At 40.5% G+C, this 24985-nt stretch overlaps 1 protein-coding gene across 1 annotated transcript in view; it reads right to left on the minus strand.

Moving 5' to 3' along the window:
- LRP1B (LDL receptor related protein 1B) overlaps nt 1-24985 on the minus strand; it is a 566614-nt gene that overhangs the window by 88997 nt on the left and 452632 nt on the right. The window contains exons 60-69 of the mRNA XM_056861170.1: nt 24587-24775; nt 21785-21933; nt 18948-19041; nt 14160-14276; nt 12275-12394; nt 11050-11169; nt 10261-10377; nt 6820-6926; nt 1737-1866; nt 747-853 (exon numbers count right to left, since the gene is read on the minus strand). Of these exons, the coding sequence (XP_056717148.1) occupies nt 747-853; nt 1737-1866; nt 6820-6926; nt 10261-10377; nt 11050-11169; nt 12275-12394; nt 14160-14276; nt 18948-19041; nt 21785-21933; nt 24587-24775 (1250 nt within the window). The remainder of the gene's footprint in view (nt 1-746; nt 854-1736; nt 1867-6819; nt 6927-10260; nt 10378-11049; nt 11170-12274; nt 12395-14159; nt 14277-18947; nt 19042-21784; nt 21934-24586; nt 24776-24985) is intronic.

The raw sequence follows: 24985 nt of genomic DNA on the forward strand, positions 1-24985 counted from the left end.
CGCTCTTTAGATGCACATTTTCCCCATCCAAATTCTCAAATCACAACAATAAGCCCCCCTGCAGAGTTTTGAGAATTTGTCTAGGGGAAATATGCATCTAGAGAGCAGCAAATCCAAAGCAAAATCTCCCATGCATAAATAGCCAACGAGAAACAATGGGAGGTTTTGCCTTGGATTTGCCGCTCTCTAGATGCACATTAAGGATTGCTTGCTCCCATTCATTCTAATGGGCGGATGGGGGGGACCCCTTCCAGACCCCATAACTTGGGACCCGACCCAATCTTCACCAAACTTGGGGGTTCTTGCAAGTAGGGTCCCTCCAAGCTACCCTGAAAGTTTGGGACCTCTACCTCCAAAAATGCCCCCCGGAGTTGCAGAAAGCCGCTAATATGCTTTAAATGGCTTATTCAGCCAAATTTATTCAGGAATGCCGAATTTCATGCCGAATTCCATGAATCTGAAAAGGGGAGCTCGGACTTCGGCATTTCCAGAATAAAAACGGGCTGAATTTTGCCAAATCTGAATTTTTTTTTCAATAGCCCTAGTTTGGTGTTTCCTTACTGACCCCTCCTTACTGTTTATGTTAATTGGCGTATGTATGTGTGTGTTTGTGTGTGTGTATTTTAAAGTTGATTTTAATGCCTTTTTAATTGTTTGCTGCCTTGGGGGCCCAAATTGGGTGGAAAGGCAGAATTTAAATGTTTTAAACAAATAATAGTTCAGCCCAAGAGCAACAAAATGCTTACCTCATCAGAGCCATCAGCACAATCATATTCTCCATTACACCTTAAAGATGCTGAGATACATCCTCCATTGGAACATACATATTCACTTGAAGAGCAGGTTGGCGATGCTATTTAAAACACACATTTGACATTAGGCAAATACAATGAACAACTGCATCATCATTAATAAGATTCGTCATTAAGATTAGCTGACCCATAAAATGCAGATCTATTGAGTAAGATCTATCTGGGCCTCTTTCTCAGTAGCTGTCAGTGAGTACTAAAAAGGTCATATTTTTAGAGATTAGTTCACCTGGAGAAAAATTGTGGCTTTGGCAATTGGACTCTACGACATTGAAGTCCCTCCCCTCCCCAAACCCCACCCTCCTCAGGCTCTACCCCAAAAATCTCCTGCCGGTGGCAAAGAAGGATCTGGAACCCTACCCTGCAACCACCTCTTGTGCAAGTGGAGTCTCCTGTCCTAAAGAAAGGCTTCTTTTGTAAGCTGAACATATATTTCAAGGTTATGGGAAAGTACTCTTCTGATTTTTAGGCCTTGTTAAAATCACATTTTGTCAATTGGATAGTTTAATATTCTACCATAGAACTGATTTAACTTCAGCTGCAATTAGCTTTGAAAATTTTGTATACCAAGTATGCAGAAACTAGATTACTCCAAGTTTTGTAGCTATGTAAATTTCCAGATGATGTTTTAATGAAACAAGTTTCCCAGAATGGAGCTTTTCTCCATAAATTAGACTTCAAATTGTTATGATCACTAACAGGAACATTTTACAGCATGAGCTGCTGTACCTCACAGCAGTCCAACAGATGAAGTACAGCAGAAGAGACTACAAGCCTTTTGAGTCACATGCCCCTGGGTACATCGTGCAACAATAAATGTGGCACATCACATCATGCAACATGCTACAAAAATAACATTTTAGTTGCTGAGCCATGTTCTTACTGCTACTATCCGAGAAGGGGGGGGTGTCATTTGTTAAGAAGTACCTGGTTCACAATTTTTCTCATCCTCTCCAAGTATGCAATCATCATGTCCATCACATTTCCACTTTGCTGCTATGCATTGACCATTGGAGCACTGGAACTGGTCTTTCAAGCAACCAGAATCACAATATCTCTGTCAAATATAATTAGCCACTAATTTAATGAATTTACAATATCATATTAAACGTTAACAGTGCAAAATATTTAAGGCTTATCTCTGAAAAACTGTATTTGTAAATTCTCTAACAACATAGCAGCTGCCTCTGAATTTAGCAATAGGATCTTGAACAAAACTCCAAAGTGAGTTTGGAGTCAATTTAACTGGATATCTAGATATCTAGAGAGATTAAACACCAGGTATTTGTATAATACCAGTGATACAGAGTGAAAACCATGTATTAATAAAATACTCCCAATTTATTTAATCACAGTTAACAGCATCTTCACCAAGAAGTTAGGAAAAACAATACCCACATGGCAAATTTTTCAGCTACAAGAGATTGCTTTGGGTGAGTTCAGGAGGCATAAGAATGTTCTTAAAATTTATCATCCCCTCCCCTTAAGTGACACCCTTCTCCACTCACACAGGTTCAGGGCCACCAGTCGGTCAGTCTATCACAGGTCGCTATCCTTCTAATCTCTTTTAAAATCTCTAGAGAGCCACCTCTCTCTCTCATTCACAGAGACATCAGCAGAATGGGTAGCCCTTTAATAACAGGCCCTCACTCAAACACTTCACACCGTTTTTGGGGCTGGGGGCTCAAACACTTCCATTCATTCACTGCCACCATTTATTCATATCCTAAAATATATATAGATGGAGATCTTCACTGGAGCGTGAGTGTGTGTTTCTTTCTCTGAGACACATGGTTTGAATATAACACTGAAGAAAGTAAGGTAGATGTTACAACATTTCTTTTCCCTTGAAATTTTGAACTGTTTTCCTATTCTGGCATTTGGGATCTTTTGTTACAAATGGACTTTTCTTTCCATTTAGCATTAAGCTGCTCTTTGCCTCAGCTTCACTCAGTTAGACATACTCTTCACTCTCCTACTCCCTAACTGCCAACTGCTCTTTTAACTGCAGTTTTCCAACTCTCTTTCCCTAATGTTCCATCAGCTCTCATTAGTTGCTCTTAGGGAGAGGAGGAACTTACCATGTCTATCACAATTGCCTTATTCCCCTTTTGTTTTCCCAGCACCTATACCAGGCCTGGAGAATACTGATTATACACATTCTTTCTCCCTATTGATTTGAATGGAAGTTTCAGACACTTAACAGTGGTGAAAATGTATAACAGATAACACCATGTATGCACAATTGAAAACATTTGATTTTTTTTTTCAGGAGCATCCTTTTATACCTGTAAGTTAAAAAGAGAGATGGAAAACACATTTCCTAATATTTCCAGATATATTGTCACCTTACCAAACGTGAGAATGCAATGGTAAGCATTGCATTTTAGCAAGGTTAGCATTTTACACTTCTGTAGTGAGATAAAAATTCTGTCCATGTTCAGCCCTGGGGGGGGGGGTCCATTGTTCTGAACTCATGTTCAGCAATCTTGCTTTGTAATTTCCCCTTGAGTTTTTTTCAAGGACTGCTACTTTTAGGTCAGCAGTGGAATGACCTGGAAGATTAAAATGTTCTCCCACTGGTTTTTGAGTGTTGAAGTGTTTAATGACACATTTATGTCCATTTATTCTTTTGCTTAGAGGCTGATATGTTTGATGTAGAGTGGAATGGCATGGCTGACATTTGATGGCATATATGGCTGGTATTCTTAGGTCCAGTTACTGTGTTGTCCCAGTGGATACGGGGGCTGAGTAAGCATCTTGGTTTGTTGCAAGCCCTGGTCCAAAAGTCCATGTCCATGTTTGCTGCAAGCCCTGGTCCAAAGGTCCATGTCCATGTCCATGTACTACTGTGGGTGAGAAGTTGTTTAAGGTTCAGTTTGCCTTCCAGTGCCTCTGAGAGAGGGGTATGATTGTCCAACGTAAGTTGTAGGTTTTTAATGATGCATTGAACCGGCTTGAGCTGCGAGCTGTATGTGACCACCAGTGGTGTTCTGTTGTTTTTTCGCTTGAGCTTATCTTGTACCAGGTTATCCTTTTGTTACATTCTGGTTTGTTGATCTGTTTCCTTACTACATCAGATGGGTATTGTAATTCCAAGAATGTCTGTTTTAGAACCTGCAGATGAGAATCTCTATCTGAGGGATCAGAACAGATGCGGCTGTAGCATAGAGCTTAGCTGTAGACAATGGATTGCTTGGTGCATTCAGGATGGTGACTGGAAGCATGTAGAGATGTTTGGCAATCAGAAGGCTTCTGGTATAAGGTGGTTTTTATGCTTCCTTTATGTATTTGTTCAGTAATGTCTAGAAAGTCTATTTCTTGCATGGATTGATTAATGGTTGGGTTGACAGTAGGGTGGAAGTTCCTGAAGGTCTGGTGAAATTTCTCCAGGGCTTCTTTCCCTTGTGTCCAAATAATGAAAATGTTCTCGATATAGGTGTGGATTTCATCAAAGCTACAGCAGAGACTGGATTATTTTCCCCCTAATTTCCTTAACTTCATTCTGCCCAGTTCAGGTGCTGATTAAAACTTCGGAAATTTGTCAATGATGACAATCAGTGGAGGGTGGAAGTATTTCCCAGCACAGAAAGGTAGACCCAGATGTTTTCATTCATTAACCAGGCAGTAGGTGGGGCAAGATTTCTCATGCAAAAATTGATGCCAAAGATAGTAAGAAGCTCATCATTAAGTCGAGGGGGGCAGCAACTGTAGAAACTGAGCCCACAATTGGGAAGAGTTCCATTCTGGTAGATGATGCACAAGTACCTTTGCGTACACTTCCCATTTTCTGTCATCTCAGAGCAGTTGTGCTGTTCACTCCCCCAAAAAAACCCTAATAACTAAAAAAAGAAAAAAGAAAAAAAACCTGGAGTGCTAAAAGAAATATTGTAATTAACACCAAAGGCTCCTTTTCCAGACACTGAGTGCTGGAGAAGTGCCTTGTGGAGTCCTGATAATGTTTCCAATTATCATAAATGAAGAAAACAGTTCTCTCTTTACATGTCATTAATTAGTAAATTAGGGGAGAGGGGGGCTTTTTCCAGGCAGGAATGTAGACACAGTTGAAGAAAGGAGCTTTTCCCTTTTTCTAGGAGCTTTTTCCTATGCAAAAGTGGAACACTGAAATAGTAAGTGATGCATTAAACAGTTATTGAGGATGGGGGAACTTTCCAAGTGCAGAAACAAAAGAGGAAGGAAGGAATTCATTTGTGTGTGCGAGAGGGGGGAACCTTTCCTACACTAAAATCAATGACAAAGGTGTTGGACTATGACCTGGAAAACCCGGGTTCAAATCCCCACTTGCGCCATGGAAGCTGGCTGGGTGACCTTGGGCCAGTCACCCACTTTCAGCCCTGATGCTGGCCAGTATTTGGATGGGAGACCTCCAAGGAATACCAGGGTTGTGACGTGGAGGCAGGCAATGGCAAATTACCTCGGAATGTCTCTTGCCTTGAAAACATTATGGGGATGCCATAAGCTGTGATTTGACAGCAAAAGAAAATGTTTGTATTGTAACCTTTCTCTGCAATTTGATGAAGGGGACAAATTGGTAGAATTAGTATTGTGATTGCACTGTTCTGTTGCTTGGGAGACAGAGCACTGGCACCCCCATACTTCCTATTGAACATCTTCTGCCCTTACTCCTAACTGGACTTGGGAGGGTATTTTTCTCCTCATCCTTTCCATAAACATAGCAATATTTGACTGAAATGTACCAACAGTCTTCTCGTAAGAGGCACCCATTTGAAATGTTAAAGCAGCAGTGTAATTTTGCTGTTCCAGAGCAGCATTTCTTTTTAAAAAGTGTGTAGATTTTTCTTTCTTTCTAAAAAGAATATATACTACTTTCCTTCTCATCAAACATATTGCTCACCCAGCATTATGGGGAGGAGAAGAGTTAAAGCCATAAGGTAGGACTGGATGAAGGATCTTCATGGATGGAGAGGTAGTGGTTTTCACCAGCCCCCCCCCCCAATGCTGTTCTTTTGGATCCCTGTCCCCAAGGGTAGAATTTTGGGGATATTTTGGGCTGCAGCAGGATTGGGGAGCTAAGGAACTTGCACTCTGTGAACAGAAATTATTTTTTGTCTATAGAAATGCTCTGTGGGATCCAACCTATGTATAGGTTTTTCCCTCCCACAAGGCCATTGCAGCAAGACTTTTATCTCCTTCTTAATGCTTAATTAGTTGTGATAATAAAAGTTAAAGAACAAAGTCTGCATTACAGCAAATCATGTTCGACCCTTGTTCTGTGGAAACTCTTCATAGTGTGACAATTGCTAGTGATGCTGCCATATTTTGGCTTTGCTGCAGGTGTAACATTTCATCAAGTTAATATTTCCCACATTTTCTCAATACTAACACTGTAGCATATTTACTTGAAAGGAAGATGACCCTGAATGTAAGACAACCCTTTTAAAAATGTGATATACACACAAAATTATTGAACTTAATTGTAACTTTTATGGAAATGTAAGAGAACCTCTTTTTTGATGGCATACTTGTGAAAAAAATTAATCAGTTTGAGTATTGCCCATTTTGGCAAATAAATGAAACTATTTTACCTTTCTTTGCAAATCCTATAGATAGTTCACTGCAGCAAGATCCGCAACTCCAAATTTTATTATGGGTAAAACTCAATAGTAATTATGACTTCTGAATCTGGACTGGTTCTGACAAGTTTACTGTCTACACATGTTGGAGGAATGGGATGACACTTGCCCATCCCAGCCTGCCAAAGGGGCAGTCCCACACCTGGCCTCTTATCAGACATGCATATGTTTCTGATTTGCATGACACCCAGCATTAAAAAATACAGTATGTGCAGAGTTGACTCCCAGAATGTATGTAAGGTAACAGCTGCATAGCTTCAGTGTGTTGGATTATTTTGCATGTGAGCCAACATGAAGACGGCTGGTTGATATGGAAGCTGGAAAGGGCTCATTCTCACTCCTCCTCCATAGATAGCTGATAAATTAATCAGGTCTGGTCTTTTGGAAATGCTTACCTCATCTGAACCATCTGCACAATCATAGTCTCCATCACACCAGAATCTTGCAGACATACAGTCTCCATTTGAGCAGTGAAAGTCTTTCAAAGTGCACGTTTGTGGTTCTGAAAGAAGAATATGTCTTTAATACATATGTAAAATCTGAACAATTGAAATTCACAAAGCATTGCTGTAAAGGTATTTCACACCTAGGTATCCACGCATGCTATCCATTTTTAATTCTGTAAAAGCAAATATGTGTTTTAAGATTTTAAGATTATTTTAACTCTCCAAAGCTTTTTAGAAGCTTCCTATGTTCCTAGAATTTATGTCAAAGTATTCTATACAATATCAAAATTTTGAACAAACATCTTGCAGATCTTGCTTTTGGAACTGCCTATTGAAAGTGAGCCCTGACCCGGATAGCTCAGGCTAGCCTGATCTCGTCAGATCTCGGAAGCTAAGCAGGGTCAGCCCTGGTTAGTATTTGGATGGGAGACCACCAAGGAAGTCCAGGGTTGCTGTGCAGAGGAAGGCACTGGCAAACCACCTCTGTTAGTTTCTTGCCATGAAAACCCCAAAAAGGGTCGCCATAAGTCGGCTGCGACTTGACAGCACTTTACACAGACATTGAAAGCGAACAAACTTTATTCATATTGCATAGCTTATTCAAATACTTAAAATATTTAGGAATACTAGAAGAATGAGTCTAGAATATACAAGTAATACTCAACAGGTTTATTATTGAATTTCGAACACTTCACAGAGTTCAAATATTCAACTGACAACTTTTTCCTATTTAGAAAAAATAAATATTTGTAGAGCAGCTATTAACATTTCCCCTACAATCCTTGTGAGTGGTACTGCCTGCTGAGAAGCATTTTTTTTCTAAGTGCAACAAAGGTAAATATTCTGTTTTGAACAACAATATAAACATAACAGATGTCAGTAGAGATACCAAGGTCAAGTGAGGAAAGAAAGGGGGACTATTGAGCCGTACACTGATTCTCAACCACAGACACAGTAGAAACAGAATCAAACTTTAATTTGCAGATTTGCCTGTCTTGCATATTACCCTTTTATCCTTGATTACATAGGAGCCCCGTGGCGCAGAGTGATAAGCTGCAGTAATGCAGTCCAAAGCTCTGCTTACGACCTGAGTTCGATCCCAATAGAAGTTGGATTCAGGTAGCCGGCTCAAGGTTGACAGCCTTCCATCCTTCTGAGGTCGGTAAAATGAGTACCCAGCTTGTTGGGGGTAAAATGAAAATGACTGGGCAAGACACTGGCAAACCACCCTGTAAACAAAGTCTGCCTAGAAAATGTCGGGATGTGACATCACCCCATGGGTCAAGAATGACCCGGTGCTTGCACAGGGGACCTTTACCTTTTTACAACATTGCTATTTCCCTCTGCTTTTTTTCCTGCTTGCCTCCCTTAAATAGCTTTGTCCCTGAATGCTTTTCTATTTCAGTATTTACTCTTTACAAATTAATATACGTAGATATTTAAAACCAGAAAATCTTTCAGCTTTTGTAGAAGTATTTAACTTGCTTAACTGTATTCACTAGTGCCTGAGACTCTATCCTTACCGTGATCTCACACATTTTGCAAGCTTCAGCTAGTAACGTGTAAGCACCATCACAAAATCTTAATTTTAAAATATGAAATTTAATATCTTAATTTTCAGTCACTTTCTGTTACTCTACTTTGTGATTATTTTTTAACAGTAAAAACAACAGAATCCTATGTCACACTAAAGACTGACCCGGGCTGAATTCAATTTTCTGGAATTATAACAAGTTCTCAGAAAAGAACTTCATTACCTTCTTCTTAGTGCTTCCAAAGAAGCTGCCCTCTTCTGCCATAGAGGGAGACCTACAACAATAAGGCTGCAACCACAAGTGGGGATCAGCAGACCTCCCACCTCCGCTGCCCACTGTTGCCAAAGCAGCAGAGAGAAATTATGGGGGGGAGTGTTGTCGTGGTGTCACTTCCAGCCACACAACAGGAAGTGATGTCACATGTTGCCATAGCAATATTCAAAATACCTGTGGTTTTACAGAGTTTGTGGGGGGACTGCTCTAGTGTTGCAGAGATGTATGATGTCACTTCAGGTTATCCAACCAGTCGTGGCACCACACACCAGGGGAACCTTGGAACAGTTTAGGTTGAGGCATGGGAGGCTGCAGCAATAAGTGAGGATCAGCAGAAATGTCCTGTTGCATGAGTGAAACAAATTATACAAACAGAACAAAGCTTCACAAGAAAGGTACGGCCAATTTCTGCTTATTCGTCCTTACTGTAGTCCACTGCTCTGCTGTTCTGTACCCAATGCTGTTCTTGAGGGTTCTTTGATCTTTGGATCAGATGGAAGTAGGGAAAGAAGTATCTGATGAAGTGGCTGTGTGTTCATGAAAGTTTGTACTATGTCAATAAAGGTATTTGAAATTTGATTTGAAAGTTTATATGGCAATGCATTTGTTTTTTTTAGTACAACAGATTAAAATAGCCACTCTCCTGGAAACTGTATGTGTGGTTATGATGAGCCTAAAACATTTTTGCAGTTATTAAACACAAGACTGCATTTTGTATTCAATTCAATTTGAAGTATTAAGGATCCATCTGAGCTTAAGGCTGCAATCCTTACAGGGGGGAATCAGCTTAGGGGCTGGCGTCATCCTGAGCCTACATAAGTGCCCACTTATCCCAGGCACTTACGCTGGCATGGGGGGCATTCATGCTGGCACCAGCAAGCCACACTGCTGTGTGGGGTTCTTCTGCCGGCCCTGCTACACTGGCAGTGAAATCCCAGAAGTGGGAGCCCACGCCAGTGGGTGGGGGGGCATTCCTGGAGTGTTTCAAGGGGCTGGCAAGAAGGGTCCTTTGAAGCTCCGCTGAAAGTTTGGGACCTCTACCCCAAAAAATGCCCCCCCAGAGCCACGGAAAGGCGCAGATGTGTTTTTAATGGCTGTATTCGGCCAAATTTTTTTCCCGAACTTTGAATTCCCGCCAAATTGCACGGACCCGAAGTGGGGGAGTTCGGACTTCGGCATATCCCGAATCTAAACGGGCCGAATTCAGCCGAATACGAACTATACCGAATTTTTTTTAATTCAACAGCCCTAGTCATCTTCCTAACCCCTTTTGCCCTGGGAATGTCCCCTTGAGCAGTAGAGTTGCCACACCGCCTTTTTTGGTGGTGTAGCCCCATTGCTTTTTATGGGGGCATTTTCCTTTTTGAACATTTTTAAATGTTTGATTTTCCTTGCGGCGGCTGGTAAGCCTCTGAGGAGGCGGCACAGATCTACACCCCCCTCAGGAATAGGCTGTAAGTCTTTCTAGGTGGTAGATATACAAATATATTTCAAAAGCACGAAGTATGAATGTAAAAATATTTCTTTCTTAAACAACAGTTTTAAGAACAAATCATAGGTGATAACATAAGAGATTACTTACTGCAGTTTTCTTCATCAGAATTGTCACCACAATCATTTTGGCTGTCACATCGCCAGTGATCTGGAATGCAGTTGCTGTTTTTGCACTGATATTCGTGAGGTCCACAAGTCTTCTTATCTGTAATAAAACATAAATACTACTTGCTCTGTGGCACCTTCAAGCGGTTTATATGGTGAAAAATGTATGCCATATGATCAAAGTACAGCATATTAAGATATAGTTTGCTAACAAAGATAGCAAAATTAATTCTCTCTTTCCCTGTGGAAGGATGCAATTTTCCACAAAAATCATTGTTTTCTAAAGAAAAAACAATAGGGTTAGGGACAGGCAGAATTAAACCCCAAAGACTCTTAGCAGATTTAGCCCAATTTCAGTTCACTAAAAATTCTTAGATAGACAGAGGAATTTTGAATTATTTATTAAACCCAGTCTCACTCTAAAAAATAACTGGGAGGATCTTTAGTGTTTGCAGAAATAGACCTAAAATGGTCTTGGAATGAGCGCAGATTGTACTGTGTCTTCTAGCTCAAGCATGGGAATCTCAAGTACTTTGAAGGATCAGTGACATGGTTTCTTTTAAAGAAAGAGAGTTCCACACAAGCAAGGTAAAGCTGTTTTATCAAAAACTCAATAATGAGATGTTATTATATAGTTAGTTATATGAACCTAATCAATTATCTATTATAATGAGTCAAGACACCAATAAAAGATAATGACACACTGAATTATGATACTAATATGTTTAGTTATCAAATATTCTTAAGAGAATAATAATTATTTTTTACTCACCACAGTTTGCCTCATCTGACCCATCTGCACAATCTGGATCCTCATCACATACCCACAATTTAGAAATACAGTGTTTTGTTGTTTTACACTGGAAGTGGTCAGGAGAACAGCTGTTTTCCGCTTCAAAGAAAATTGGCTCTTTTAAGTACAGAAACAGTTTTCCAACATTGAGAAGTTCAAGATAAAACAATCAAAACTATTTTAAACTAGTTATTGTAGGTTATCCGGGTTGTGTGACCGTGGTCTTGGTATTTTCTTTCCTGATGTTTCGCCAGCAGCTGTGGCAGGCATCTTCAGAGGAATAACACTGAAGGACAGTGTCTCTGTCTCTGTCTTTCAGTGTTACTGGAGACACTGTCCTTCAGTGTTACTCCTCTGAAGATGCCTGCCACAGCTGCTGGCGAAATGTCAGGAAAGAAAATACCAAGACCACGGTCACACAACCAGGATAACCTACAAGAACCAATGAACTCTGACCATGAAAGCCTTCGACAATATTTTAAACTAGTTTTTCATTTATCATTTCTGCCCACTAAGCCATGCTACCTGTTTTCTTTGGTTGCCAAAGCCATGCTGCTGAGCATTTTATGCCATGCTAGCTGATTTCTTGAGTTATCAAATGTTGTCCTCTGCTTGCTCTGTCTATAAAATAGAAACTTTCACCTACTGGTTTGAAATTTGGCAGACAGGATCTCTGGGGAGTATATGTATATAAACCCCAAGCTCCAGGCCCCACTTGGCCTGTGTGCTCCAGTAGGAGCAAGGGGCAAAGATGCTGTGATGTCACTTCCAGTCTGTACATGGAGATGACAAAGTGATGCTCTAGGAATCACACATCTCTATGGTAAAAAAAACATCATTCCCTGCCCACCAAAGCTCATTCAGCGGGCAACCTAATCCCTAGGAAAATAATCATTTCTTAACCTGGAATGTAAAGGCAAAAGAGCAGGAACCAGGCAAGCTGGCATGCCAAAATTCATCCCACTTGGGTGTAAAAAATGTTAATACATTTCCCATGAAAATTAATGGATATGAAAAACAGTGAGTATCTACAATTAGTAGCTTCTTTTTCAATAAGTAATTTAACAGAACTAAATCAAGACTCTTATAAATCCTTTTGGTAGTTATTCTTTTCCCTGTTTTAGTCTTTATAAGCTGTTGCAGATCCATAAGAGTACCGGTCCTCTTAGCACATGGCTGCTAAATTTGTTTAGGATCTACTTACGACAATCTCTTTCATCTTCTTCATCACCACAGTCATCCTGTCCATTACACCTGAGATTTATTGGTATGCACTTCTGATTCTTTGTGCACTTGAATTGACCAGACAGGCAAACATGTGTATCTGGAAAGAAAAAAACAATTCAAAAAATCTGATGAGTCCTATTTTATATGATTTAATTTGATTAATAGTTGTTTAGATACATCCCAATCTAGTTTCGGGCCTGGTTATGAGACTGAAATGGCCTTGGCCTCCCTGGTGGATGACATGCACTGGGAGATAGACAGGGGGAGTTCGACCCCATTAATTCTCTTGGACCTCTTGGGCTTCCTGGAGGCACCTGGTTAGCCACTGTGTGAACAGACTGCTGGACTTGATGGGCATTGGTCTGATTCAGCATGGCTTTTCTTATGTTCTTATGTTCTTAGTAGCTTCTGAAACCATTGATCATGGTATCCTTCTGGATCAACTTTTGGGACTGGGAAGCACTGTTCTGTGGTAGTTCTGGTCCTACCTTGAGGGTAGATTTCAGGGTGCGGTGATCGGGGACTGCTGCTCAGTCTTTGGCCTATGGGGTTATCCATGGTTTCATCTTGTCCCCAATACTTTCCAGCATGCTTTTCAACTGCTGGGAGAGTCATCTAGAGATTTGAGCTGAGCTTCCACCAATATGTAGATGACACTCAGCTCTACCTCACACTGCCAGCAGATGCCAGTGAGGCTCTGGAAACCATGGAGGCAATTTCGGAAAGGATGATGGCTAACAAGCTGAAACTTAATCCTATCAAAACAGTAGTGCTATTGGTGGGAAGAAGGTCTGACCTGGGAAATGGATTATCTACTGTTCTGGATGGGGTCGCATACCGGTTGAAGGAGAAAGTTGCCTTTCCACCCCATAAGCAGGTGGCAGCGGTGGCCAGGGGAGCCTATGAACAGCTTTGGCTGGTGAGCCAGCTGCAGCCCTTCATGGACAAAAAAGATTTTGCCACTTTGGTACATGCCCTAGTAACATCTAGATTAGATTATTGCCACACACTCTATGTGGGGATGGCCTTGAAGACTGTCCAGAACACTTGTTACAGAATGCCGTAGTCAAAGTGTTTACTTGAATGACTTGTAGGGACCGTATCACTCTAATCTTGTTCCACATACACTGGCTTCCAATTTGCTTCCAAGCTCAATTCAAGGTAACTGTATTGACCTTTAAAACCCTTTATGGCCTAGGTCCAACATATCTTAACAACCACCTTCTCCCATACGAACATACCTGCTCACTCAGGTCATCCTCAGAGGCCCTGCTTCAGTTGCCCCCATTATCTGAGGATAGACAGGTGGCAACCTCAGAAAAGGACATCTCTGTCATGGCACCAAAACTTTGGAACTTTGGAACTCTCTGCCCAGGGAGACTGGTCTGTCTCCCTCTATCGTTGTCTTTCACTAGAAGGTTAAGGCTTTTTTTGTTTTGTCTGGCCTACCTCCAATAACAGTTTTTGGTCGTCCATCTAGTGTTGTTTATTTATGTGTATTTAATTAAACTATATATTTTAATTGTTTTAAAGTTGGAAACCTTGTAAACCTTAATTGGGTGGAATGGTAGCATAAAAATGGTTTTAAATAAATAAATAATCCTTTTTAAAAAAATCAGAAATAGATCATACATTCAAAAGTAGAAACTAATGTTCTTGGAGCAGGGTGAACAGCCAAAATGACTCAGATATCTGAAGGCTGCCATAGTTCATGCCCAAAGAATGGAAAGTGTTCTCCAGTGTAATACTAGACAGCAAAGTGACTAGAGTCCAGTACATTATTTCATATCATGATGTTGCTGCACAGCTCATCACAACATCAGGTTCTCACATATTCCTTTTACTGTCATAGAAGGACCTACCACAATTGAGCTCATCAGAGTTGTCCCCACAGTCATTTTCTCCATCACATATAAAAGCTGGTAAAACGCAGAGTCCACTTCCACACTGAAAACGGCCTGGTTGACATTTAAATTCAGCTGTAAAATGAAAGAAGTTATTTGTTCATAAAATGAAAACTAATGGGTTCAAAAAACTGATTGTGTATCTATGCGCTAAATGCCATAAGAATTTTGACTACTGCCAAAATTACTTTTTTGTTTACTGATAGAGATTTAAACGGATCTGTGCCTTAGCCCAACTAGGTTAGCCCTGACCTAGATAGCCCAGGCTAGCCTGATCTCCTCAGATCTCAGAAGCTAAGCAAGGTTGGCCCTGGTCAGCATTTGGATGGGAGACCACCAAGGAATACCAGGGTTGCTACACAGAGGCAGGCAATGGCAAACCACCTCTGAAAGTCACCAGCCTTGAAAACCCTACAGGGTTGCCATAAGTTGGCTGCAGCTTGACAGCAAGGGGGGGGGGAATCCTTAGCCCAAGTCAGTTAACAACATTAGCCATTAAGTCACAGCTGTTTTTAATGAAATAGATACAATGTATTTTAGAAGGAACCAAACTATACAAGGTGCATATAATGATATCTTGTCTGTCTGTCTGTCCGTCCGTCCATCCATCCATCCATCCATCCATCCATCCATCCATCCATCCATCCCATATATAATATCTCCTGGTACATAGGCTTTTTCTGCAGCTACTGTCCCACACTATCTGAATAATGTTACATTAGTAGGTCACTTTTGGGGAGCCAAACAGTAATTTTCTTTCAAATTGGCTTGCTAATTAGGCTCCCCCCCCCTTTTTTTTTTGCGTGTTCCTCTTTTTTGATTGTATTCTGGTTAATAATAAATAGGTAGGGTCCATAGGACTGGTTAGGCTGTGGGTGATAAAACACAGGCTAATTGAAAAGCATTCTGAGGCATTCAATGCTGAAGAGAGTTTTCCCAAACAAGCCCTTCATGGGTGGGGCTGAAGAATGGAATTCCCTTGGTGCTGATCAGCAACAGTCAAGCTCTCCATTTCTTAGGGTAGGGGATGAAATGTAACACATCTCAGGACAGCTTTCTCTGCATGCTAGGATAAACAAAACTATCAACAGTGCTGGCTGGGTTTGGAGCAGAGTGTGTGTATGTGTAAAGTGCCATCAAGTCGCAGCCAACTTATGGCGACCCCTTTTGGGGGTTTTCATGGCAAGAGAATAACAGAGGTGGTTTGCCAGTGCCTTCCTCTGCACAACAACCCTGGTATTCCCTGGTGGTCTCCCATCCAAATACTAACCAGGGCTGACCCTGCTTAGCTTCCGAGAACTGACGAGATCAGGCTAGCCTGGGCCATCCAGGTCAGCAGAGTATGGTTGCCCTAATGCTGGTAGCCCGAACAGGCTGCCTGTTCAAGGTAACTGTACTAAAAAAAGGAGGGGAGAGGCTTATTAATGATACAGATCTGCCATAAATAAACCCTGTTTAATCCACATTTTGGAATCTCATGTCTTCATTATGGAGTGCAAGGGCAAAAAGATAAATATTAGTGTTGTTCATGAAATTCTAATTTGCTAGTTCTCTTTTTCCCCAACAAAGCAAATAAATATATTTCCTGTTAGTTATACTGACAAACAGTCCCAAAAAGATTATTTTACAGCTACACACCCACAAATACACCTTTTATCACAGTTATGATGTCTAAGCATGTGTGTGTGTTTTGCCTTCAAGTCACAGCTGACTTATGGCGCCCCCATAGGGTTTTCAAGGCAAGAGAGGTTCACAGGTGGTTTGCCATTACCTGCCTCCGTATCACGCCCCTGGTATTCCATGAAGGTCTCCCATCCAAATACTTGCCAGGGTCGAGGCTGAGAGTTTGTGACTGGCCCAAGGTCACAGAGCAAGCTTTCATGGCAGAGTGGGGAATTCAAACCTGGGTTTCCCAAATCCTAGTCCAACATCTTAACCATTACACCATGCTGGTTCTAAGCATAGTGGAATCTAATTAGCATTAAAGCTGAATTGCTCATTAAGAGGGAAGTGAGCAATTTCCTTCACCTTGATTTACACTGCAGGGCATCACACTAAATTCATAAATCAGCATAATTACTATATCAGAATTGCTTAATACACTAGTAGTGATGTTTTATATTTGTATGGTAACAGTAGCATAAAGCACAGGAATTTTCTAAGTCAAAGTAAGGAATAGTACAGTCCAAATGAGTAGATGTTCAGGCATGTAAAAAAAAATTAAAATTAGGGATTGCCTGTCCTTGAATCTTAGAAAAGATGTGGTAAGCAAACACATGTCAGCTCCAAATTCAAATTTATTCTAGGCAGAAGATATTCTGGGTTAAAAATTTCACAAGTGTATTCTAGTATTGTACAAATTATTATGAATGCTCTTAGTTGTACTGAATGCTTTTAAAGTACTGAATCTTCAACGCTGTATAAACTTAATTAGTTAAGATTTTAAATTGTGGTCTTTTAGGCATTTTATAATGGTGGTTTTATTTAAATTGAGTGCTACAAGGTACAAAGGTGGTTAATAAATATTTTAAATAAATAATAATAATTACAATTTAAATGTTTAAGAAAAGGTGTTTCTGATAGTGCCTTCAACACTGTAGATTTGTGAAGTTTCTCTCCACTCTGAAATAAACATGTGGCTCTCATTTTTCTTTAGAAATTAGTTATCCCTATAGAATGAAGATGTTTAAGAGTAGCTACCTTCCTATAAAACCAAAACACAAAAACAAAAAAGATGAAAGGTCATCAAATAAGAGCTTCAGATCTAAATGAATGCAAACACTATAAAACCACTGTACAATCTTCATTTTATTTCCCTGCCCTCAACCAAAGGTTCAGATCATGCTAAAACAGTTTAATTTTTCAAAAATCAAAACGTTGAATTGATACATCGCGTTTGTTCCATAGCTAGTTAACACTGGCCTATAACATCAACCCAATAATAGAGAGCCCTTCTAGAAGATATTCAGGCTGGGATTTTGTCATATTTTATATCTGTACTGCAGCTACTGACAATGCCTCTTCATATCTTTGAAATTCAAAGTTTGCCCTGGGATAATATACTCAAGAAGGCAATTGATCTTAAAGGTGGTTATGGAACAAAAGACCATCTCTATGTAGAACTATAAGCAATAGGAGACTCATAGATCAAAACTCACATCCGGGAATGAGAAAGAAACACAGATCCAAGGATACTGGTATATACCAACAATTGGATGCAAAGTACTACAAACATAGCTCTGTTTATGGAATGGAACATTCTTATTTCCCCCCTTTATCCTTCAGTCCAGTGAATCTCCCAAAAAGCTATACTCAAAGGTCAGGGAATTACCAAGCACAGCACTGGACACAATGTGTGGGGTCTGTAGTGGAAAGTGGGAACCGATGAAAATTGTCCCTCTCCAGGTGGATGTGTCCTTTCACCAGTGAAAATATGAGCTTTGGATTCACCACAATGTCTTATAGAAACACAAAATAAATTTAAATGTGTTTCAACTGCAAACATACAATTGCAACTGACCAATACAAAGGAATTCAAAACTAAGGCATGACGGGTACGCAGCTGATTCTCAAATGGTCATCAAAAAAAGTCAGTACAAAAAAACCCTGAAGGCATCTCCTTCCTTGTAAGTTTTCAAGAAAAGACTGGACAGTAATCTGTTTAAATGCTTTAAGGCAGGGAGATGGACTAGATTATCCAGTCAATCTGCGCTCCTTTGTCTTTGTTCTGACAAAATGTCAGCACAATTTTTGGAATGGATGTGACCCAAATAAATCAGAGAACATTCAAAAGATTAAAATGTAGTAGTAGTTTACAGATACCCCCCATCTTTAAACACCAAGATTCATTGTAGTTACCTGCCATGGCAAAATTATGGCAGACAGCCTGTAAACCATAAAAAAGCATTGTTTACTTCAATCTTTCTAAACACTGAAAGGAGTTCTGTGGCAGCTGTATAAATTATGAAAAGCTATCAAAATATCTGCTGATTTGACAGAACACCCAGGACACAACAACAATGCTACAGAACAAATTTAGTAGTGATGTGATGTATAAAATTACTAGTACAAGGTAGTAATTATTGAACTCCTGCCAATCTTCTTTTATATTGTTTGAAGAACAAATAATATTAAGGGCCAGCAGAAAATCCTCTAGACTGTTAAATATCGCACTTCACTGCAATAAAAACTCCAGGAAAAATATGGATTATGTTGTTCTAAAAGTACATGTTTGCTACACAGTAATCCTGTACATTTTATTATATGGAATTCTAATAAATATATAGGAATAAAATGCTTAGGGAGGAACACATATTATTCCTACATTCCTGTCCTGTCCCATGTTCCTTTTGACTCCCGGAAAGATTATTCCTCGAGTTGTGAAACCCACATGGATGAACAGCTATGGTGTGGATGGGGGAAGGCGGGAATCCCCCTCTTCACTCCTCCACCTGCACAGCTGCATGGATGGAAAAAGCAGAAGGGGTCATTTCACCCCCTTCATCTCACTCTCTCACTGTCCTGACCCACATGGCTGTTCACCTATGTGGGTCCTGCTATCACAGGAATAATCTTTTCAGGTTTTGAAAGGGACCGTAGACAGGGAGAAAAACAAAGGAAAAATAAATGTTCTGTTGTTTTTTGTAGGATATGAGCCAATATGTTACAGTGATGGCTTTATGACTCTTACAAATACAACTGACAATGTCTGCCATACACCATTTTTAAAATACTATATACACTTACGACATTCTTCAGGTTCATCTGATCCATCCCCACAGTCATCTACAGTGTCACATTTCCACCAGAATGGAATACATTTGTCAGTTTTGCAGCGGAACTGCAGGGAGAAGTAAGAACCATGTCATGTTAATATTTTTATTGAAATAACATGAATATTGTATGCAAATAGGAACTCAAAAGCAACCAAAGATCAAAAATTAACCCTGAACCCCTTAAAATAAATTTTGTATAACACATTTTTAAAAGACTACATTTAAAAAAAACAGATTCTTTTTGTTTTATATGCATGCCAGTTTTAGTACCCAATAGTATTTCCAGTGGAGGATCTGAATTACATTTTAAATTCAAAATAATTGCACTTGCCAGCTAGGGTGAGATATAAATGTACATTGCATTATATTACAAATGGGCATACATGCAAGTGGATTTTGAACAATCTCCCACAAACTGAGTTTGCCAAACTAATAAAAAATAAAACAGCATCCATATTCATGATAATATTCTTCATTATTTGCAGTTGTTAGCAAAGGTCAAACTGAAAGGGCAAATAGTTTTTTTGGTCAGCTTTGCTTCATATATATGCATCAATATCTGTTTACAAATGCATCAGTTGTCTGTCATATCCATTTGAGTCAAATATATTTCAAGTACCTGCACTAAAATGTTATTTATAATGCAAATTAATCATATTAATAGTGTCAGAAATCTTATTCTAAGTCTGGGACACATACTAATGAGGTCAGTAATATGTTTGTATTCTTTTTTCTTCAGAAGTTGGTATATCTGTTTATTTCTTAATGCACTTTCTCAGTAGTCTTGTTGATCTGCATACAGAAGTTCCTTAGGCTAGACTATATGCACTAAGACTTTTCCCTTTCCCTAGATTTAACTGAAAAAGGGGGGGAGAAAACAAGAAAAAAGAAAAAACAAGGAAATAAGGAAATAAGGAAAAAGAAAAGAAAGAAGAAAGTAGAAAAGGGGGAGGTGGGAAAGGTGAAAAGGGGAGAGGAATAAAGGAGAAGGGTTTTAAATGGGTCGCAAACACTCCATAAATGATTCTAATCCTAAGGTCTCCCATCCCAAGCTGTGGAAAATAGATGATTTATTGAACTTTCCAACAAGCAATAAATACACTGTCTTAGCCCCTGATGTCCTGGCTCCTTCTAAGTTTAACAGTAAGGAGGGGGAAAGCCAGTAATTCTGAAGATAGATCCCGAGACAAGAACATTCTTCATAAACTATGCATTAGATAATATTGTGGACTCAACTGTAATTTCTCCAGCAGTAAGATCAGCAGGGGTTCAGACAGACAATACTAGAATGATTGCTCAAAGCTCTCAAACTAACTTACAGATAGATATCTCTGTGACTAGCACCAACTCAGATTATAACTTATTAGCAACAGAAACTAAGACTTTTAAAAATATAAAGAAAGAAGAAGAGTTGTTTTTATTCCCCACTTTTCTCTACCTTTAAGGAGTCTCAAATCGGCTTACAATCGCTTCCCTTCTCCTCCTCACAACAAAATTAGTTGGATCGACCTTTAAGGAGTCTCAAATTGGCTTACAATTTCTTCCCTTCTCCTCACAACAAAATTAGTTGGATTGTCTATTGGTTATCAATATCTGCACAATATATATCAATCACCAAGCAGTGCCATACTTTTAAGCAAACTTGATTTAATTATACTGGCTTATATCCTAATCCTTGTTTCTGCTGTACTGTCTTCCAATGCAGGGATGGTGTAACTGTGCAGAGTGTATATCTCCTGTGCTAGTGTTAGAACAACCTTGGGTATCCAGGATGAGGCCCATGTATTTGCCAAATAGCCATTTTATGCACCAAGTCTCCCTGTATTTCTCTAAAAATAATGTTTTTGTAGAGTGCCTTCAAGAGATGGCTCTTGGGGTGGAATGCAGGAGTGTAATGGAGACTATTACAGGTCCGAGGTTAAGTGCCTGCATTCTCCACCACAATGTTAGCTATAAAACTATCAGGGTCTGTGGCTCACTGGCACCTGTCTCAGGGAAATTATTTAGCACCTTCCTAAACAGCCGTGTGAGGTTGGCCAGACCTCATAGTACTGGAGAGGTAGCTTGGATCTTTTCCTTTCCTTTGCTGCACAGATGACACACAGGGATTAGAGGTTAACAAGATTTATTGAACATCCAGTACAGAGCTCATATAAACAGAGACAGCTAAATGATTCATGGCACAGATTACCGTACATACAATTTCATTCAGCACACCTCAAAGGATTCTGCCCTGAGCCTGACCTCGGTCACGAAATAATGGGATAGAAATAAAAAATATATATTTTTAAAAAAAGACACACACCTGTTTTCAGTAATTTTACTGCAGGGTCCTTTCGTACCAACATTTAACAGAAGAAAGACACCATCTTACCCCCATGCTAGCACTGATGAGGTGATTGGAGTTCATGCAGCAAAGATGATGATGAAGCCCCCTGAAATGATTGTGTTAGCACCTGGTGACTCTGCCTGAGACGCAGGTGCACTCGCTCTAAGAGTACCCTAAAATGATTGTGCTGGGACCCAGCAACTCAGCCTGAGACACTGTCGGGACTGCTCTGAAAGCTCCCAGCTTCTGCTCATGCAACACTAGGGTCTCTCAATGAGCCAAACAGTACCCAGCACTAGAGAAAGGGGCTGCTTAACAGAGAACCATGTCCATGATGAGAAGGGGGAAAGGAAGCAAGGATCAAAGCTATTAACACTAATTAAAAATAATTTAGAATAAACTGCAGGATATTTGATCCCTTTGGAAATCTCTGAATGCCATGGTAAACAAATATAATGTATTTTTTTTAATGAACTTACTTGACTGGCAGTGCAGTTTGACAAGCAGGTCTTATTATCTGAAGCAAGGTAAAAGTTGGTGGGGCAGGCACAGGTGTGTGTTTTGCCCGGGGCAAGGAGGCACAGGTGACTACAGCCACCATTATTTATTTTACACATATGTTTAGGCACTATAAAAGGAAAAGAGAAAACAAGTCAAACTTACTAATAACGAAGGGAAAATCAATATAGCAATTTTTGCCATTATAGAAACCTCTTGCAAACTCTTTTACATTTAAGAAGACTTTTTTGAAGTAAGATTCAAGATTTGCAGTATGATATTTTGAAGGATGACAAAGGACCATGCAACAACATCTGTGTGTGTGTGTGTGTGTGTGTGTGTGTGTGTGTGTGTGTGTGTGAAGATCATCTTTGTACTTTATCTGGATATCCAATGAGGACTTGTTAGAAGCTTCTGTGAGTTCCCAAAGAATCTGCATCTCCCACGAAGTCATACCAGACCTGGGCTGCTACTACCTCCATCTTCTCTATCACATTCCAGTCCTCTCTACTGGGATTGACAGGGTTGACGAAGAACTGAGGGGTTCATGAAGCCAATGAAAATTGTTGGTGTGATCCTAGCCACGTCAGACCTTCACATGGATCTAGTGAAATTCAGGTGGAGTCAATGAAAGAAGCAGAGATAGATGTATTATTGACGCCGGTAATTTTGAGCCCAGGTATTGCTTAATTAGAAAAAATGTGCTGTGCTTTGCCATGCAGAAGTCTGGTTCCTGTTTCTCTGGGACGGGAGCCAGTTTTGCTTCCATTCCAATTTCACAGAGGGATACAAGGTTTGGAATTGGATCTTGGCTACTTGTCTCATGCAGCTGAGTCAATTGGAGGGGCAGTAAGGGATGGCGTTGACCTGCAGAGCAGCCACAATTTCCCACCCTTCACAAAGTAATGTGGGATCAGTGGTCACGTCAGGGCTGAGGAGGTATTTTGGGGGTCCTAGCTAAGGGTTTGTAGAACTCATACAGGTTACGTGCTTGAAGATAATTAAGATTGGAAAGCACCCTGATTAATCTAAGGATGGGGGGGAAATATCCAAACCAGACAGTATGAGCTGACCAGACCCTGGGGGTGAAGATGAATCCTCCTTGGTGGCCATCATCATGTGACCCCTCATGCTGATTAGCATCAAGCATGGCATTGATGAGCAGCATCTCTTGGCACAGTATGAGGCGTGGACTGTCATGGCCCAGCCAGGTCCAGGGGACACGGATGACTCCTCTGATGAAGAGCCAGCCAGCAGCCCTGGCTTTTATACACAGCCAGCAGCTGAGGTGGCACAGGAAGAAGCAGCCCCAGGGTACCAGACCTAAACCCACAGCCAGGAACCAGCGCAGCAACTCCTCACCCCTCCAGCTCTGAGCCAGCTGCAGAAAGTCAGATGCCTGTCTGCTCACCCCACTCATCACCTGAGCCTCAGGAACAGGGCAGGAGGTGAACATGTAAGATTATAAAAGGTAAAGGTAGTCCCCTGTGCAAGCACCGGGTCATTCCTGACCCATGGGGTGACATCACATTCCGACGTTTTCTAGGCAGACTTTGTTTACGGGGTGGTTTGCCAGTGCCTTCCCCAGTCATCTTCCCTTTACCTTTACCCCCAGCAAGCTGGTTCCTCCTTTTACCGACCTCGGAAGGATGGAAGGCTGAGTAGACCTAGAGCCGGCTACCTGAAACTGACTTCCGTCGGGATCGAACTCAGGTCGTGAGCAGAGCTTGGACTGCAGTACTGCAGCTTACCACTCTGCACCACGGGGCTTCCTAGGACCTTACAGGTTTGGAGATGAAATGCTCGACTGGCAGCTAGGTACCAACCCAGCACGGACAGCAGGGATGGGTGCTTTGAGGAGCAGGTCTGAGGTGGCTGGCAGGTGCATGACATTACAGGCTGCCTGAGTGGAGTGCTGTTGATAAGCAGCTGGAAAGAGTGTAGCTGTGTGGAAGCAACATTTCTATCTACTCCTGACCTTGCTGTGAGCTGTTTGGACCTCAGCTTGGCTTTTGGATTACCTTTGGATTTGCCCATGTAAGGTTTGAAACTGTTCAGTGTGTTGGTTCTTGTAGGTTATCCGGGCTGTGTAACCGTGCCTGTGGCAGGCATCTTCAGAGTAGTAACACTGAAGGACAGTGTCTCTCACTGAAGGAGAGACACTGTCCTTCAGTGTTACTACTCTGAAGATGCCTGCCACAGTTGCTGGCGAAACGTCAGGAAAGAAAATTCCAAGACCACGGTTACACAGCCCGGATAACCTACAAGAACCAATGAACTCTGACCGTGAAAGCCTTCGACAATATTTTGTTCAGTGTGTGTTTGCTGGGAGATCATGACACGGACCAAGAGTAGTAGCATTACCATTCTGACCTTGGAGCGAGGGTGGGTCTAGACAAAAGCTGGCAACTCTGTATGGCAGCCTTTATAACAGGATGGAAAGTGTTAATAATGTTCATATGTTGATTGTAATAAATTTTAGTTTAACCCATTATATGAGACCTGCATGCTCCTTTCAAGGTATAGTGGGTAATTTCACCTTTATGAGACCTCGTTTTGCTCTATCTGCAACATAACTTTAAAATGTACTTGGATATGTTAATTTAATGTGCTTCATCATTTAAATTATGATACTTTGAAATCATTCAATCTTACCTGTGTTTTATTATCTAAACAATTCGAAATAATATTACTTAAATTTGTTATTAAGCAAAGCCTCCAAAACTGTAAACAAATGTTGAGACATAGATGTGCTTGACTGAATACATACAAAAGATATTTACCATCAGGTTGTCTATAAGAATGATACACTTGGATATCAGTGATGGCATGCCATGAGTTAATCAGTGATGCTTTATCTGATCCAGAGGTTTTATGGGCACGGTTGACTGACTTGGTTTTTCCATCAGTCCAGTATACATAGTCTTCAAACAATGTGAGAGCAATCACCCCTAGGATATGTTGATTAGGGACTGCAACAGAATATAAAGTTGATGTAAAATTTTGGCATTATATACTGCATAAAGTGATAAAGGCAACAATTCCTTCGCTTCTTGTCAGTGAGTACTGGGACAATATGTCAAGGTTGAAGACTCTTTATTACTAGTTAAAAATGTCTATAGGATTTTGATTAGACATACAAACCTTGCTTCTTTAGTTGTTGTTGTTGTTTTAGATCTAAC

This window comes from Euleptes europaea, chromosome 15 (assembly GCF_029931775.1).
Source record: "Euleptes europaea isolate rEulEur1 chromosome 15, rEulEur1.hap1, whole genome shotgun sequence".
NCBI classification, from domain to species: Eukaryota; Metazoa; Chordata; class Lepidosauria; order Squamata; family Sphaerodactylidae; genus Euleptes; species Euleptes europaea.